Source organism: Sceloporus undulatus, chromosome 6 (genome assembly GCF_019175285.1).
Source record: "Sceloporus undulatus isolate JIND9_A2432 ecotype Alabama chromosome 6, SceUnd_v1.1, whole genome shotgun sequence".
Taxonomy (NCBI): domain Eukaryota; kingdom Metazoa; phylum Chordata; class Lepidosauria; order Squamata; family Phrynosomatidae; genus Sceloporus; species Sceloporus undulatus.
The window spans coordinates 43,876,154-43,891,827 of record NC_056527.1 but is presented as its reverse complement, the minus strand read 5'-3'; the positions used below and the strand labels follow the sequence as shown (position 1 = coordinate 43,891,827).

General features: G+C 39.1%; 1 protein-coding gene across 7 annotated transcripts in view; it reads left to right on the top strand.

Moving 5' to 3' along the window:
- The window catches only part of CPVL (carboxypeptidase vitellogenic like), a 65,892-nt gene extending 60,007 nt beyond the window's left edge, over window positions 1–5,885 (top strand). For all 7 annotated transcript variants that reach the window (XM_042476610.1, XM_042476614.1, XM_042476611.1 and 4 more), the window contains exon 13: window positions 4,996–5,885. In XM_042476610.1, coding sequence (XP_042332544.1) covers window positions 4,996–5,106 — 111 coding nt within the window. In that variant the 3' untranslated portion in view covers window positions 5,107–5,885. The remainder of the gene's footprint in view (window positions 1–4,995) is intronic.
- Window positions 5,886–15,674: the final 9,789 nt, after the last annotated feature.

The window sequence follows — 15,674 nt, the reverse complement described above, 5'->3', positions numbered from 1 at the left end:
TGCGAATCATACAAATGGGTTGTACTGCGCCTGCTCAGTGCTCTTCGGAAACCTCTAGAATCACTGGGCAAAGTACACTTTGCAACAAATAGAAACTTTTTGGCGGTAGCTCCGCCCATCCCTTATAAAGCCCCTGGCTTCCCGCTCTTTCCCCAGTTCCTTTTTTCCGCCGCGTTAGCTGCTTTGGAAACTTCGCTTCATGCTCATTTTGCATTATATCACTGGTTTTTTGAAATTGGACTGATTTTTGCCCCCACCCCACCCCCACCCGTCTATGGTTGGCCATTTGGCTGTTTGCCGTTGTTTTGGTTTTTCAACGCCCTTTGAGAGGATGTCTGTGAGGAAAAGATGCCCGTCCATCTATGACTCTGCAGGCTTGGAAAACTGTGAGTCCCGCCGGACGGCAGCCATCTACTGGGGGGGTGTCCAACTAATCTCAGTGTCTAACCAAATGGTTTTATTCTCCTACTGGAGGCCATGCAAAGCATCAGGTTCAAACTTCCTTTTGTCTTGCACTTCTGAGAAACAGAACAAACTAGGATTTTATTTTACATTGTCCAATTCCTGGCTTATTCCTTGCAAATTAGAAATTGCTGTTTATTGCAAGCTCTAGTTGGGTACGCATTTCAACCAAACAATTAAGGTCTCTGTTTGGCTTGTTTAACAATTGGCTGATATTTATTTTAAACCTTCCTGATTTTCTTGTAAAAAGAATCTGGGAACTATACAGAGTGAAACTGAAACATACCTGTAGTTTGCTTCTCTTCCTGAGTATTTTGGAGGGAAGGAGAGGGAAGGAAATTACTCACGCATTTAGCATTAAACCATGGTTTGACTTTGTGTGTAAACTATCCCACTGCCTTTGTTTTGGATACTGATATGAAAATGTGCTACCACCATCCTTGTATCTTCATTTCTTGCCATTGGCCTGGAAGATAGCATTTCTAGGCAGCCAAACTGACAAGTGGTTTAGCTAGAAGCTGCATGATTCCAAGTATCCCTTACATTCTTGAGCTTCTGTTTTCAGCATGATCCCTGCCATTACTCTGGATGCACCCTAGTTTGCAAGTCTTTCCTCATTCTTCAAATTTTGACTGCTTTGTATCATTCTACTAATTTGTCTAGCAGCTCTCCTGTGAGTTCTGACATTCTAGAAGAGCTTGTTTTCTTCAAACTCTTCTTCAGCTTTTATATAAATGAACATTGGAGTTTATTTAAATGCTGATGTTGTATCAGAAATTGTTTCCAGACTGAAATCTGGTGATATTTGTTTATATGACGTAGGGGCGAAGCAGACCGCCCCTTTGTGCTAGCTTTGGGGCAGTGTCTGAGTGTGACGTTTAGATGCTGCATGCTCTGAAGCTGCCCCCAAACCAGCGTCATGCCACCCGCCTGTCTGCACATCAGGCAGCTTTGCAGTGTTCTGATGGCGTGGCATTTATATGCCGCATGCTGCAGGAGCACCACAAAGCTGCTGAGATGGCAGAAAAACATGGGGCTGCGGCAAGCGGTTGCTGGGGCGCCCACCTGGCTGCCATACAAATTTTTAACGGTCTAGCAGTTAGCTTCGTGTTGATCTCTAGAAGATGCATGGTCAAACAGTGTACTGACATTCTCAAGGTATTGCCTTCTTCCCTTTCAAACACAGAGAGTCATATTGAAGGCAGAGACCCTGCATTTCTCATCATGCAGAAATGCAGTTTGGATTTTGGGCCTGTGAACTCTACTGACTAATTCCTCCCCAGTACTGCCTGCTCCTTTTGAAGCTTAAGTGCAAAAGGAGGAAACTGCAGCTGTTTACTGCTTTCACTGAAGCAGTCTTTGTATAGATTGGTTCAGTTTTTTGAGTTAAGACTGAAACCTGGAATGGCATTACAGATCCTCATGGAACATTTAGCAGTGTCTAGTCATGGTAGTCAGTGGGTTAGGGAAAGGTGAACTGTCTGGGAGGATGTGAAGTGTAGCTAGTACTTGTGGCTCTAACAATTCCCAAAGCCAAAGTAAAATGAGTCTTATGTCTCACATCAATTATTGCATCTTGTTCTGTTTGGGGGGAAAGGACAGCAGTGAACTGTGTATGAAATTGGAACTTGTTTTCTGCCCTAGAAGAGCTTTGCTTTCATAGCTGAAGCTGAGGTGATGTATCCTAGCCATATCCCTGCACTTCAGTCCATTTTTAGTCAAATATATCTACCTTTAGGTGCTGAAATGAATTCTGTAATGTCAACTGAGGGATATTAATAAATATAAAACATATTTTTAGCTGTAAAAATATATACAAAAGTATTGTTCCCAGAGACAGGTGAGAAAACAAACAAATGCATTAAAATAGCTCTATGTGATTTTAAGTTTCTAAGAGTCTCTGTAGATGAGGGGAAAAAATCTCTGAAAGTCCCAGGTTTTGTTCCTATACAAACCAATGAGGTTTTCCTCATCCTGAAGTATTTCCTGGGATCTCCCAGCATCACCAAGAACTTTTCATTTCTACTTCCAAGGTCAGTTTAAATTAACTCAATATTTTATCAAATGAAATATACCTCTACTTGGCTGTCTGTTTGTATTATCCTGAAACTAGCTAGGATAGCCACTGTCAGTAAACATAGCTGTTGTTTCTAGGACACAAATTCAATAGAAATCAAACAAGGGAAAGGGGAATGTTTGCACCAAAACAAATCAATCCTAATGTTAAACTAGTGTAATATTCTTAAAACATCTTAGCACTTTTACTATAACTCCTGAATAAAACAGGCTGAGTGGAAACTGATGAACATCAGTTTCTGAAGCATGAGGGGGAGTGAGGGAAACTGGAGGTATTTCAAGAAAGTTTGGATGCAAACTTGGGAATGTGCAGGTAAAATCAAAACAAAAAGAACTGGAAACATGATGCTTTCAGAGACTTTTCTCCCTTCTCAGTGAGACCTAAATGTGTATTGCAGGTCAAATGTCATTTTCTTGAATCTTGAAATGTGACATTAACAAAGTGGTTGATACTGTTTGAGTCCAGATTCAGTCACTGACATGAAAGGGATGAAAGGGATGAGAGAGACCTCGAGACTTTATAGCATTCTTTTTTACACACACACACACACACACACACACATCCCATCCTATATGGTAAAATCTCTGAGTGCCTACATTTAAAACAATAAAAATAATTTAACCTTTCTAAAATCATATTAAACATTGGAAACGTTAGGAAGTTAAAACAGTTTGAAATCATGTAGTTGTAGAGAGCTGGATTAAATCATTAGGCCCCCCCAAAACTTCTTAAGTCTTTAACAAAAAGCCAGATCTTAATTTGGCCCTGGAATGAAAGCACTGTTGATGCCATCAGGCCTCCCTAGGCGAGGGCATTCTATGGCTGTGGTGTCACAGCATAGAAAGCCTTCTTTCACATCCTAACACAGTGTATTCTTTCCACTTGTGGGGCATAGAGAAGGGCCTTTCTAGCAGACCTCAGGCTTTGAGCAGGCATATATAGGGACACCTTGAGTCCCAATTTTGGAAGAACAGCGAGATACTACTAAAATTACTGCTACTAATTGAAAGCAGTGTTCCTTCAACTGATGAAGTCCTAAGCCATTTAAGATTTACTTTTATCAGTTCTTCTGTGGATTCCATTCAATAATGCTGGACTACATGATCAGAAGGAGCTTCCTATGTCCAATGTAATTTTTTGCAAGCATGTTATTTAAAAAACAACTATTTTTCTATCCAAACCATAGTTGGGAAAATTTACTTTTTGGACTATAATAGTGCTACTCAAAATGGTGGTCCATGGATTGGTGCTGCTTCCTGATTTCTCAAGTGTTAGTCCCTAGGGAGCTTTGAGGAAAGAAAAAGCAGCTCAGATGGGGGAAATGGCCACTCTCCCACATCTGATAGCTTAAAAAGCACCAGACTAAAATACCAAGAATCTCTAGCCAGCATGGCCCCTGAAAATGCTAGCTAGGGATTTTAACTTCCTTTTGGCTACTTTTCCATCGCCTGTGTCCTTGTGAGAATAAATGGAAAATGTATTCCATAGTAAGTTTCTAGGAAGAAGGATGGAATAAAAATGAAAACAAAAATTTATAACTACTGAAATCAGGAACAACTTTGAAACACCAGTACATACTTTTTACTGATAAATACAAAGTACATTTTCAACTTGATTTATTATTAAAGGTGCATTGTGACATGGTTTTGCATCAAGTACAGCAAAGCATCAAGATTGCCTTTGCATTCCATAGAGGCTGTTGTAGCAGAAAACATTTGAGATAAGAGTCTAATCCATTTAATATTCAAAGTTTCAGGTTTTGTTGGTGCTAGTAAAAATCTGCTCTTGAGTGACTTAAAGACATTGCCTGACATAATTTACTTTCAGCAACTCAAATATTTGAATTTAGGTGACTTCTATATGTTGAGAGAATCTGGCAATGAGAAATATTCTGGATTTAGTAACCAGTGTGGTTCAACACATGATTTAAAAGCTGTGGTTTTTGAGACCAAACATATATTGTGCAGACTTCACTGCTTCCGGTTGAAATGGGATGGTTTATTTGATTTGTAGCAGGCCTAGACTAGAGGTCACAGTCAGAATGCATCTGAGAGATGAGGCTATGATTCTGATTTTATCAGAACCATGAATGACCATGCTGACTGAGGGATTCTGGGTACTGTAGTCCAAAAAAGTAACTCTGCTAAGCTTTGGTTTTTATGGAGTGCTGAATGCTACTATATGAGTCCATGTGAATGAAGTAGGATTTAAATAATCTCCTGGGTTTAATTGAAACACATCCAACTATTGATCTGGCACTAGTTGGTCTCTTAGCTAGGGTTTATGGGAATTACAATCCAAAACATTTGGAAAGTACCTAATACATTTTGTGGGATTTTGTGGTACAATATCCCTGATTTAACTTCATAAAGAATCTATGAGAAGGAAAATCTTGAATGTTCTCTTTCAGGCTATATCTTCTTTCATTCTTGCTTTCTTTTGATCTGTTTCTGTAGGTCATTGTTCGTGGTGGAGGGCACATCCTGCCATATGACCAGCCTGAAAGGACATTGGACATGATGGATAGGTTTATCTCAGGAAAAGGGTGGAAATCTAATGAATACTGAAAATTCAGCCTGAGCACAGCAACCTTCAGACTTCTTTGCAACAGACCAATAGGGAAACTTTGATGAACAGGTCAAATCAGTGGCACTGAAGATTAAAGTATTATAATGTAGTTTCTTTTATTGCTTAAAATGTTGATAAGGTTGATAAATGCTGATAAGACTACAGTCTTGGGGGGGAGGGGGAAATCAAGCCATGCTTTAGTTTCATAAATAATGAAAATATTATTTAAGATTCTGTTTGTGGTTTATACTTATTTTTGAAAAATATATAGGATGTGAAGATGCTACTGAAAGAGGAGGGTTATGTGATGCGTCCTTGAAAGAGGATGGATGTTTCTTCACCTACAACCACTGTGCCTGCTGTATTTATTATGTGGGCTCTTTGCAGAGATAATATCCCATTGAATAATGTACTTGAGTATGGAAGTCCTAGAAGTCAGTATCCATAAAACAGATACAGATATGCTTATTTGACTTTCAGGCACTACACTGAAATTAACTGCTTTTTTGTGAACTTATTACTTTGGTCTTGCTAGGTCCAAAGATCCACCAGAACTAGCAGACACGAGAGTACACAAGATGAACTAAAATGGCTGCCAGTAATGGAAATATCCAGTAATCTCTGTTGATGTATTAGTGTGAGACTCTGGCAGAATGAGAAGAACTTTATACCTGATAAGAGAAGAATGCTTCTCTGATGACATAGTTTAGGTTTTCAAAATGTGATGTACCGTAAAATGTGGTTTGGATGGCAATGATGATTAAACATAGACAGTGCATATTTGTTTATTTCCAGGATTTATATCCCGCAATGGGATACACTTTTCCTGATATTTTTTTAACATGCACAAAGAACAGGGAAGCTCTGGGGTTCACCTGTAGACACTCAAATGATAAAAGGGTCTGGTTTCATATCTTCTTATAAGACCTTAGGAAATCTCCTTTTAGGGGATGGGAGGATTATCTAGCCTTTTGTTCATTTGTTTCATATTTGTTTCATATTTTCCTTATCATTTTTAGAGTCTTGCTCAGTCTTGTTTCCATAACACACACACACACCCAATACACATTTTAACACGTGTAATATCAACTTCTGTTATTATAGGTGCAATAGGATAAAGAAACAGTGATGTCATCTCATTTAGTGTGGAATGTGAAGTTTCAGTCTTTGAGTGCTCAGCTATATTATGAATCAAATGCAATTTCTCTGGGAAAAAAAATTATTTCCAAGTACAGATGACAGTCTGTTCCTTCACAGGAGATCTTCAAGCAGGGGTTGGATTAGATCAGGAATGTTTTACTTCTTGGTTTTCTGCATCAAGGAAAGAGTTGGACTGAAAGGTCTAAGACATTCCTCAGCACTCATACTAGGAGCAGAAGAAACTGGCCTGTTTAGAGTAAATAAGGCACTACCCTACTAAAGTCAGGCTCGACTCACCCCTTTCTCCTTGTCTCTTTATTTTTTCACCAGTTCAGATGCAGAGCTCTTTCTCCTTCCTTCTGCCAGTCTTATCTTTGTGGGAATCAAGTGTACAATGATGAAACCCCACTGTACACTTAGGTCCTATGTACCTCTAACCCAAGTGGTAGCTCAACCTTCTCCAACCTGGAAGATGATGATGTAATTGCAGTTAAACACAGACCAAGAGAATTGGGGGAAACGTCATGAGGTCTTCATCCACATGAGCCACTAGTAGCACATTTTGAACAGTGAGTGGAGTGGGTGAGGTTCCTTTCCTCATCCAATCCCCCCCCCTTTTTTTTTTTTTTTGGATGAGAGCTGTTTCCTTCATGATCCAGCTAGAAACTGATTTTGGGAGTTTTATTCAGCCTGGAAAGCAAGCCAAAGCAGTATCATTTGTGTCTGTTCCATAAAAAGGGTGTTCTTGAAGACCTGACTTCTGCTAAATCTTGACAGGTTACTTTGGAAGATCACCTAACATGGGGAGTCCTGTCCTCCACACTCAGAGATGGATGAATCAAAACACCAAAAGAGTCAAAATAAGCTCTTATAAGCACATTCCACACTGGTACTGCCACAGCCACAATAATATGTACACATACTTCATTGTTGGTTACCTAAGTTTAGTAGATGTTTTGCTAAGCAGAAAATAGCACCTTCACTCAGATTCCATTTACAGAGGTAACTGGACTTGAATCTTTCTTCAGTGCTGGCAAAGGGATGTTCTCCTGAATCATCCCTAACAGCAAAGGCCTCCAACAAAGGCAAAAGCCAAGGTGGGGGCTGCCTCCCCTGAACAGAATGGTAACCTGAGACAGTTACCACATTTTGCTTCATAGTAAGGATGGCTCTGATAATATTCCTGACACCAGCCTGATCTGGTGGTAACTATGACCCTTTGACTTGAATACCATTTTTAAAAAGTATGGTAAAGGTTGTGTGGATATCCAGTTACCTACCTGAGCTCATATGTAGCATTTTTTTAAAATGGTGAGGAGTATAAGAGTATCTACATAGTCATAGCCTGCCATTTCAAGAACATTGTCTAAAACAAAACATTCTCACTAGTACTTGGTTTGACACCTTCCAAAGCATTTTGTTATGTTGTGATGAGTGCTGGACTACAATTCTAGAGGGTTTGAAATCCTGGTCAGTCACAGAAACCCATTGGGAGATTTTGAGCAAGTTGAACACTCTATCAGACTCAGAAGAAAGCAAAGGCAAATTCCCTCTGAATAAATCTTGACATGAAAACCCTGTGATAAGTTCACCTTAGACTTGCCATAATTCAGAAATCATTTGAAGGGACACAACAACAACAGAGTAGTGATGGCATTTGGGTAGTAAGAATAAGGACCCACTTGGCACTACTGTCTCCTCCTCCTGTTGGATCTAGTACCTTTTCGTATTGTTTTTCTAAGAAGAGAAAAGGTATAGCAATTGTGGTCTCTTCCAACTCTATTATTCTATGGCCTGTTACAGACAGCCAAAATAAAGCTGCTTCGAGTCACAGTGGAGGTATGGTGTTTCAATGATGCATGCGTCCTAAGAGTCCAGAAGTCGCACCAAAGGCACACTCCAGCCTGGAGCGTGGCTTTGGTGTGGCTTCTGGACTCTTAGGACGCATGCATCATTGAAACACCATACCTCCACTGTGACTCGAAGCAGCTTTATTTTGGCTGTCTGTAACAGGCCAATGTCTCCATACACTCTCATCCCATCTAGTTTAAGTATGGTTACTCACAAGTACGTATGCGTTAAGTTTTATGCTTAATCTAAGCATTAATTTAAGTATATCCTGAAATCTTTGATAGCAAGCATGATGCCTGGTTTCCTTATCCCAATCTAAGGAATGAATAATGGGAAGTGAATTCTGTTGCATAGAAAGAGAGCAATACAGTTAAGTATGGGATATAAGATTGCAGGCCTTGAACAACAAAGTAAAATGAAGCAATAAGACCATAGGTTTCATGTGTATCTGCCTGTTTCCTTTGCTGGGCTGAGGGAGTGGATCTTTGTACTTAGAAATGCCCAAGTGTAAGATCCAGGGGGGCAGGCAAAGGCAGATGCTGGTAGCGCATTCCCTTTTAGCATCAGCAGGTGCTATGGCAGAGTATGAAACATGTCAGTCTCTCATTATCAATTACCATAGGCTATGCTGTCTAGGACTGATGATAGTTGCAGTCCAGCATCATGTAGGCAGCTATATGCTATGGGCCAAACATATGCCATTTGTTCTAGGAATCATTCTATTTGGTTCAGTTCCAGCGGCAACCATAACCTTTGCTCAGGGGTGTACAAAAATCTGTCTGATGTATCCCAGGAAAAGGATGAAAACAAAGGCAAAATAAGCTTTTTTATTAAGCTTTTTATGGTTGGCACACAAGAAGACATTGCTGTACATACATGAGGCTAAGAAGCCAGCACATGGAGCTTCCTATTCTATTTCTGTCTTTTGAAGATCAATGTTTGTGTCCCCCTTAAGATGCTGTGATGCCTATGCAGCAAACCCCTAGAATTGGTGCTAAAAACGTACAAGTGCAACTTGCATATGAAAGAAACTTTCATTTGGGCTACCACTCTGGACAAAAGTAGGGGAGTTTGGAGGGGGGTTGAATCCATGATGTTTAATGAACTAAGTGCAAAAACAGATATATATCCCATTGTCAATTGTAAAAGAAACTGTATGCCTAACAATAGTCCAAAACACTGCAGAACCGCTTTAAGTGCCCTGGCTCAGTACTAGGGAATTCTGGCAACTATGGTTTCATGACACATTTAGCCTTTGTCAGAGAGCTCTGGTGCCACAATAAACTACAATTCCTAGGATACTCTAGCACTGAGCTAGGGCAGTTAAAGCAGTATCAAGCTGGATTATTTTTGCAGTGTGTTTTGAACCAATATCATTTTGCTTGACATGAAGTGGAAAACAGTACAACAATCTAGGAAGCAATATTTGCTGCCTTTTCTGAAGTATCAGATATGACCTGGCTTCATTTTTAGTGGTACAGAGAATAAAGATGAAGTAAGATGAAGTTCCTATAAATCAATTTAAGTTGATTTATTGCCCTACACAAGCCAGCCTGAGTTTTAAGATATTTGGGCTTTCTCACAGTCACACCACCATCAAAGGTATATTTGGTGAGGTTATAAGAGAGAACTTTTTCAGTGGCTGATCCCAGTCTGTGGAACTCCCTCCCACTGGAGGTTTGGTTGGATCCCTCTCCACTTTCACTCTGCTGGCAGATAAAGAGCTTTTTATTTAGGCAGGTCTCCAGTTCTTCAGTCATGTAGCAGAAGGGTATTTTCAGTGTGGTGTGGTGTGTTTTTATCTTTTTAAATTATGTTTTCCAAGTGCTTTAAAATGTTTTAACAATGTGCTTTCTAAATTGAATCGTTTCTATTTAAAGACGAAAACACATGCCTTTAGCATCTTTAGGAAATCTAGCCTTTTATCTTGATTTTGACTCAAGAAGAGCTGACATTTTTATCACTGCGCAGACTATGTAAGAGGTGCTGGCTTCAATTCTCTTTGACTTTCCTTTCTTATGATATGAAACCAAAGGGATCCCTTGTCTCCAGATGTTAAAGTCATCATAACATCTAACTTCTTCTTCCCATCTTCTATTGCCGATTTCTTCCAAGTATTACAGTTGGCAAAATAAAAACATTGCTAGAAAAGTCAAAGCAGAAGCTACATCTTCAGAGAAGAATTAAAACAAAAGTTTTGCCTCTTGACTAAAACATCATATGGATTAATAATCAGCAACAAGTAATGAATTGTTCTGCCAGCATTGTGAGAAACTGTAAAAAAGCTATCTTAAAATTAAAACTTAATTTCTTTATAATTAAGTACAGTTGACCCTTTGTTCTGGAACCCCCCCCCCCCCGGAGAAAACAGAAACTCGCTAATATTCAAGACCCATAGGCTTGAATGGTGGCACGTACCCACAGGTGCGCACTGCAGACACATGCCCCATTATGTTCCCCCTCCATTTGCCACTCGCACATAAGTGAGGGTACAAATTCCAAAGCCACACAAACGGAAGGGCGACTGTATTTGTAATGAATAAAATTGGAAACTGGTAAAAATCCAACTTAAATCTTATTCTAAGAATGAAAAGAAATTTATTTTATCATTATTACATACATTCACTGTTAGAGAAGATTTTCTGGATTAACGGCCACTTTGTTGTAACCAAGTATGGACATAGTGCATGTCGTTGGACTCCATTTCCCATTAATCCTACCCATCATGGCTAATGATGAGGAATGCTGGAAATTGCGGTCCAACAATATCTGCAGGGCCACATTTTTCCCACACATGGCGTAGCTCTTGAAGACAACAACCTGGACTGCCAAAGGATTGTTATGACCAGGTTGTGGAGAATCATTTCCGTTTGTGTTGACTTACATGCCACTGTGTTGATAGAGTTAAAGTTGGATGGGACTACAGCCTGGCAATAAAACTGAGCACCAGTGGGAGGTAGGCAGTTGAATGATGTAACACCTGTAGTTAGTTAAAAGTGTATTGATTAGTCAATTGACCGTATCAAACTGTTAACAGCAAACATAGTAAAATGCGAGAAAATACAATGCATAAATTATAATGGGATAAGGTAAATTAGACTAAATAAGATAACATATATTAATTTAAATTGATAGTAATAAATTGTTGTCTTATTATAAACTGAAATACAAAAACCAAATATATATTTAAATAGGTTCATCACCTTTACATGCAACACCAGTGTGATCAATAAAACATGTTCTTAGTTGGATAGCTCTACATATACATTTAGCAGTTCTAGCTGCTACATGTGTATTTATACCTTGAAGGAAATGGGCTAGCTATATGGTGCAGGCACACTGTAGTTGCATTTCCAGGCCAAATTTAAAGTGATGGCATTAAATGTAGGGTAAACCCTCTAGGGTTTGAGACAGAACTGCCTGAAAAAATAAGCATCACTTCCACTCATCAATCTGCTGGCACTTAAAGGATGCATCTGAAACCCAAATTATGGCCTCTAAGTACAATTAAATTGGCAGACATGAGAAAGAAGATGATTTACTTAATAGCCTCACATTTGTGAACCTCACTGCCAAATGTGGCAAGTGAATTAACTTAGTTGGATGTCTTTGAACACCAGGCTCAGAAGGTACCACAGTCATGTTAGTCTAGGGCTGCATTCGCACTGCCGAATAATCCGATTTGACACCACTGCCAAATTGGATTATTTCTTTAGTGCAGATGCAGCCCAGGAAATGCAAACATATCAAGATGGGAACAGTCATTATCATATAGGTCTTCCAAATCGCTATGATGCTGCTTATGTCCTGGCTGCCCCCATTCCTCTGCCTCTCTGCTCTATGTCCTTCCCAGCATGCCTTTCAGTCTATTTATTTATTGTTATTTTTAGTTCAGTTATGCAATCATGGCAATCCAATAAGTAAAGAAAGAAAGAAGAAAAGAAAATAAATTCTAAAAACAAAAGAAAAACAGTCTGCTTGGGAATAGAGAGGGGGAGAGGAAGTGGGGAAAGGAGCATAATCATGCCCAAACGCACCACATGCTTGCTTGCATATTGGAACTGCTTTGTGAGGAACCTATAGCAATAGCAGTAGCACTTACATTTCTATACCATTTTATAGTGCTGAGTACTCTCTAAGTGGTTTACAATGTGTAAGCCAATTGCCCCCAACAAGCTGGCTACTCATTTTACTGACCTATGAAAGGACAGACGGCTGAGTCAACCTGGAGCCCTGCAGGATTGAACTCACAACCTTTTGGCTACAGTACCGGCATTTAACAACACTGCGTCACCAGGGTTCCTTTATCACACATGCATCAACAGTGGAAAAACAGTGCAAGTGGGAGGTATTGACAGGTTTTGCTTGTTAATGAAAACAAGCACTTCCAGCAACAGCATTGCATGATAAGGTATGGCCACAGATGCTACTATCCTGCTGTAATTCCACTTTACAAGCCTCATGTGATAAAGTTCTTTAAGAAAGCCCTAAAGCCAGATTTGCTTACACTGTTTTGTCTCAAATGGATTTTATTGGTTTGATGGATATGCACTTATTATTATTATTGAGGGCAGTTTTGTTCATGTTCTGATCATAAACAATATTGAAAAATGCTGGAATACCTGGACCTTTCAGTCTAATTAAGAAAGCTCTTCCTCCCTCATCCTATATTCTTCCAGAATGCAATATGCAATGAAATAGTTTTCCATGGATGAAAACTGGGTATGCTGTTCCCTGCACAGAACTATGGAAATGAAACTATCAGTCTTTCTCCTCTTATTAATTAATATCTACTAGTAGTTTTAAGAACCTGCTGGGTTTTCTTTTTATAAAGGTAATAGGCTTGAACACATTACATTACTGCTTTGTTTCAGACTTTATCATGAAACTGCAGGAGTCTGTTGGCAAAATGCTTGCTGATGTGCCTTGCATGCTCAGATGGAAAATAAATGTCCTGTAGTGCAAATGGATAATTAGGGTACACAACTCCCTTTTGTTGGATTTTTGTAGCAATTTCTTGAAGTTGCTGAAGATCACTCCTATTTTATTAAATTGTTAAACGATGAAGTAATAAAAGAAATCTGTCCATGTTGGAAACTAGACCTTTGGTTATAGGTTTCCTGATACTGAGAAGTATTTGATTGAAGATGTAATGAAGACAGCAAGGGAGCTGTTGGCTACTGTAATGGATATCTCCAGAGTAAGGTAACTACATTAGGCTCCTCCACAATGAAAGCAGGCAGAAGAGTATTGATTCTTCAAATATTTAAAATTAATACCACCTGATTATGGACACTATCACACAGGGGAAAAATTCGGGGATTAAAAGGCATTTTCTAGGGAAAGTCATGCAATCGTGGTGAAGATTTTTACACACACCATGATCTGAGAGAACTTATCTCGGGAAGAACCAAAAATGCTCCAGCAACAAATCATTTGCAAAGAAATCCTGTGAATGGTTTGTTGCTGGAGCATTCCTGGTTCTTCCTAAGATAAGTTCTCTCAGATTGCAACATTGTCTGAGAATCTTCTCTGGGATCACATGACTTTCCCAGGAAAATGCCTTTTTAATACGATTTCCCCCATGTGATACTGTCCTATGAGTCATTCATGTTGAACTTCAGGAAATTAGATTAACTTTGATTTGTACATTTTATTCAGCACTTGCCTCTTATCCAGATTTGTCACTGCTGAAATCAGTTTTACTAATGCATTGTTTTTTGGATCAGCTTGCTTAAAGTAATAACCTTATTGCATAGAGACTGGGCATATGTACTGAAGGATAGTGGTAATGCTATACTACTTTCCAAATCTGATGTGGTAGGTTTTCATGGGAGGACAAGGTGATTTTAATCACTCATCTGCATCATATTGCTACACCATAGCAATGATATTTAGGACTGCCACTTGAAAACTCTATTTTAAATGTAATTTTATACTGGTTTTAGATGGTTTTGACTGTTTAAAGTTTTATTGTAATATTTTTTTAAAAATGTATCCGTGAACTGTCTTGGGTTCTTTTTGAGAGAAAGGCGGCATATAAATGAAACAAACAAACAGTATTAACTACATAGTTAAATGTAGTTTAAAAAATAATGACCACAGGGGAAAAAACATAAATTCAGTCTAGACCACTGGTGCTACTAGGGTAGTTGTCACCCAATGTAGTAATTCATGGCATCACCTTCCTCCATTTACCTCCTCTCATTTCACACTATACAGAATCCTTAGTAATGTTTTTTGCACTAATGTTACTCGTAAATCATAATCCCCATATGCCACTGAACGTAATTCTAATAGTTGTCACATAAACAACTAGCAAAATTAAATGTATACCTTCAAATTACAATATCATATGCATAACCTAAATGTATTTATATAGGCATAGTGACGATTTGGTTGAAATGTAATGTTTTTAAAGAAAATTTAAAAATAATATTTTTAAAAAAATAAAAAATATTTTAAAAATATTTAAAATTTGAAATTTTAATTAAAAAATTATGGGGGGGGGCTCCTTTCTTCTCCCACTGAGCTTCACCTCAATCCCACCATCTCTTAAAGCATTTTAAAAAGATACAGGCAAATGCCACAATGTTTCTGCTAAAATACTGTACAGGTGTTTGAGCAGCAGTGGTGTCACCCCCCTTAGGGTGTCACCTGGTGCGGTCTGCACCCCCCTCCCCTCACTGCCTAGTGACACCACTGGTCTAGACAATGAGGAAATTGAAATAAATAAAGAATCCCCATATCTAGGATCAAGCATTGACCAGAATGGTGACTGCAGTCAAGAAATAAGAAGACTAGGAATGGAAAGGGCAGCTATGAAAGAACTAGAAAAGATCCTGAAAAGTAAACACATACAACTGAGCACTGAAGACAGAATCATTCAGGCCATTGTATTCCCCGTTACCGTGTATGGATGTGAGAGCTGGATAGTGAAGGAAGCAGACATAAAGAAAATCAACTTATTCGAGATGTGATGCTGGAGAAGAGTACTTAGAATACCATGGACAGCCAAAAAGACAAACAAATGGGTCCTTGAACAGATCAGACCGGAGCTCTCCTTCGAAGCCAAGATGATCAAGCTGAGGTTATCCTACTTTAGCCACATAATGAGAAGTCATGGATCACTAGAAAAAAACAATAATGCTAGGAAAGGTAGAGGGTTGAAGAAGGAGCGGAAGACCGGAGACTGGATGGATGACTTAATTGGGAGTTATGGGCATGGGCTTGCAGGACCTGAGCAGAGCAGTGGAGAATAGGGATACTTGGAAGTTTCTCATCCACAGGGTAAGTATGAGTCAGGGACAACTTGAGGGCAGCTAACAACAACAAGCTTGCAAGCAAAGGTCCAAACTAATCATGAGCTACAATGTCTTTCCTCTGTCTCTCTGAGTTTTAATCACAAAAACTTCAGCAGACTGCCCGGATCTGAGAAGAGGAATGAAAAAGAGTATGGACTGCTTAACTTTTTACTCTGTGGTTATATTCTTGGTTCAGCATAACCCTCTCTGCTCTCTTAATTTCCTAAGGTAGACTGAAAGATTTCAGATTTGAGGAGAAAACAGGCAGAGGG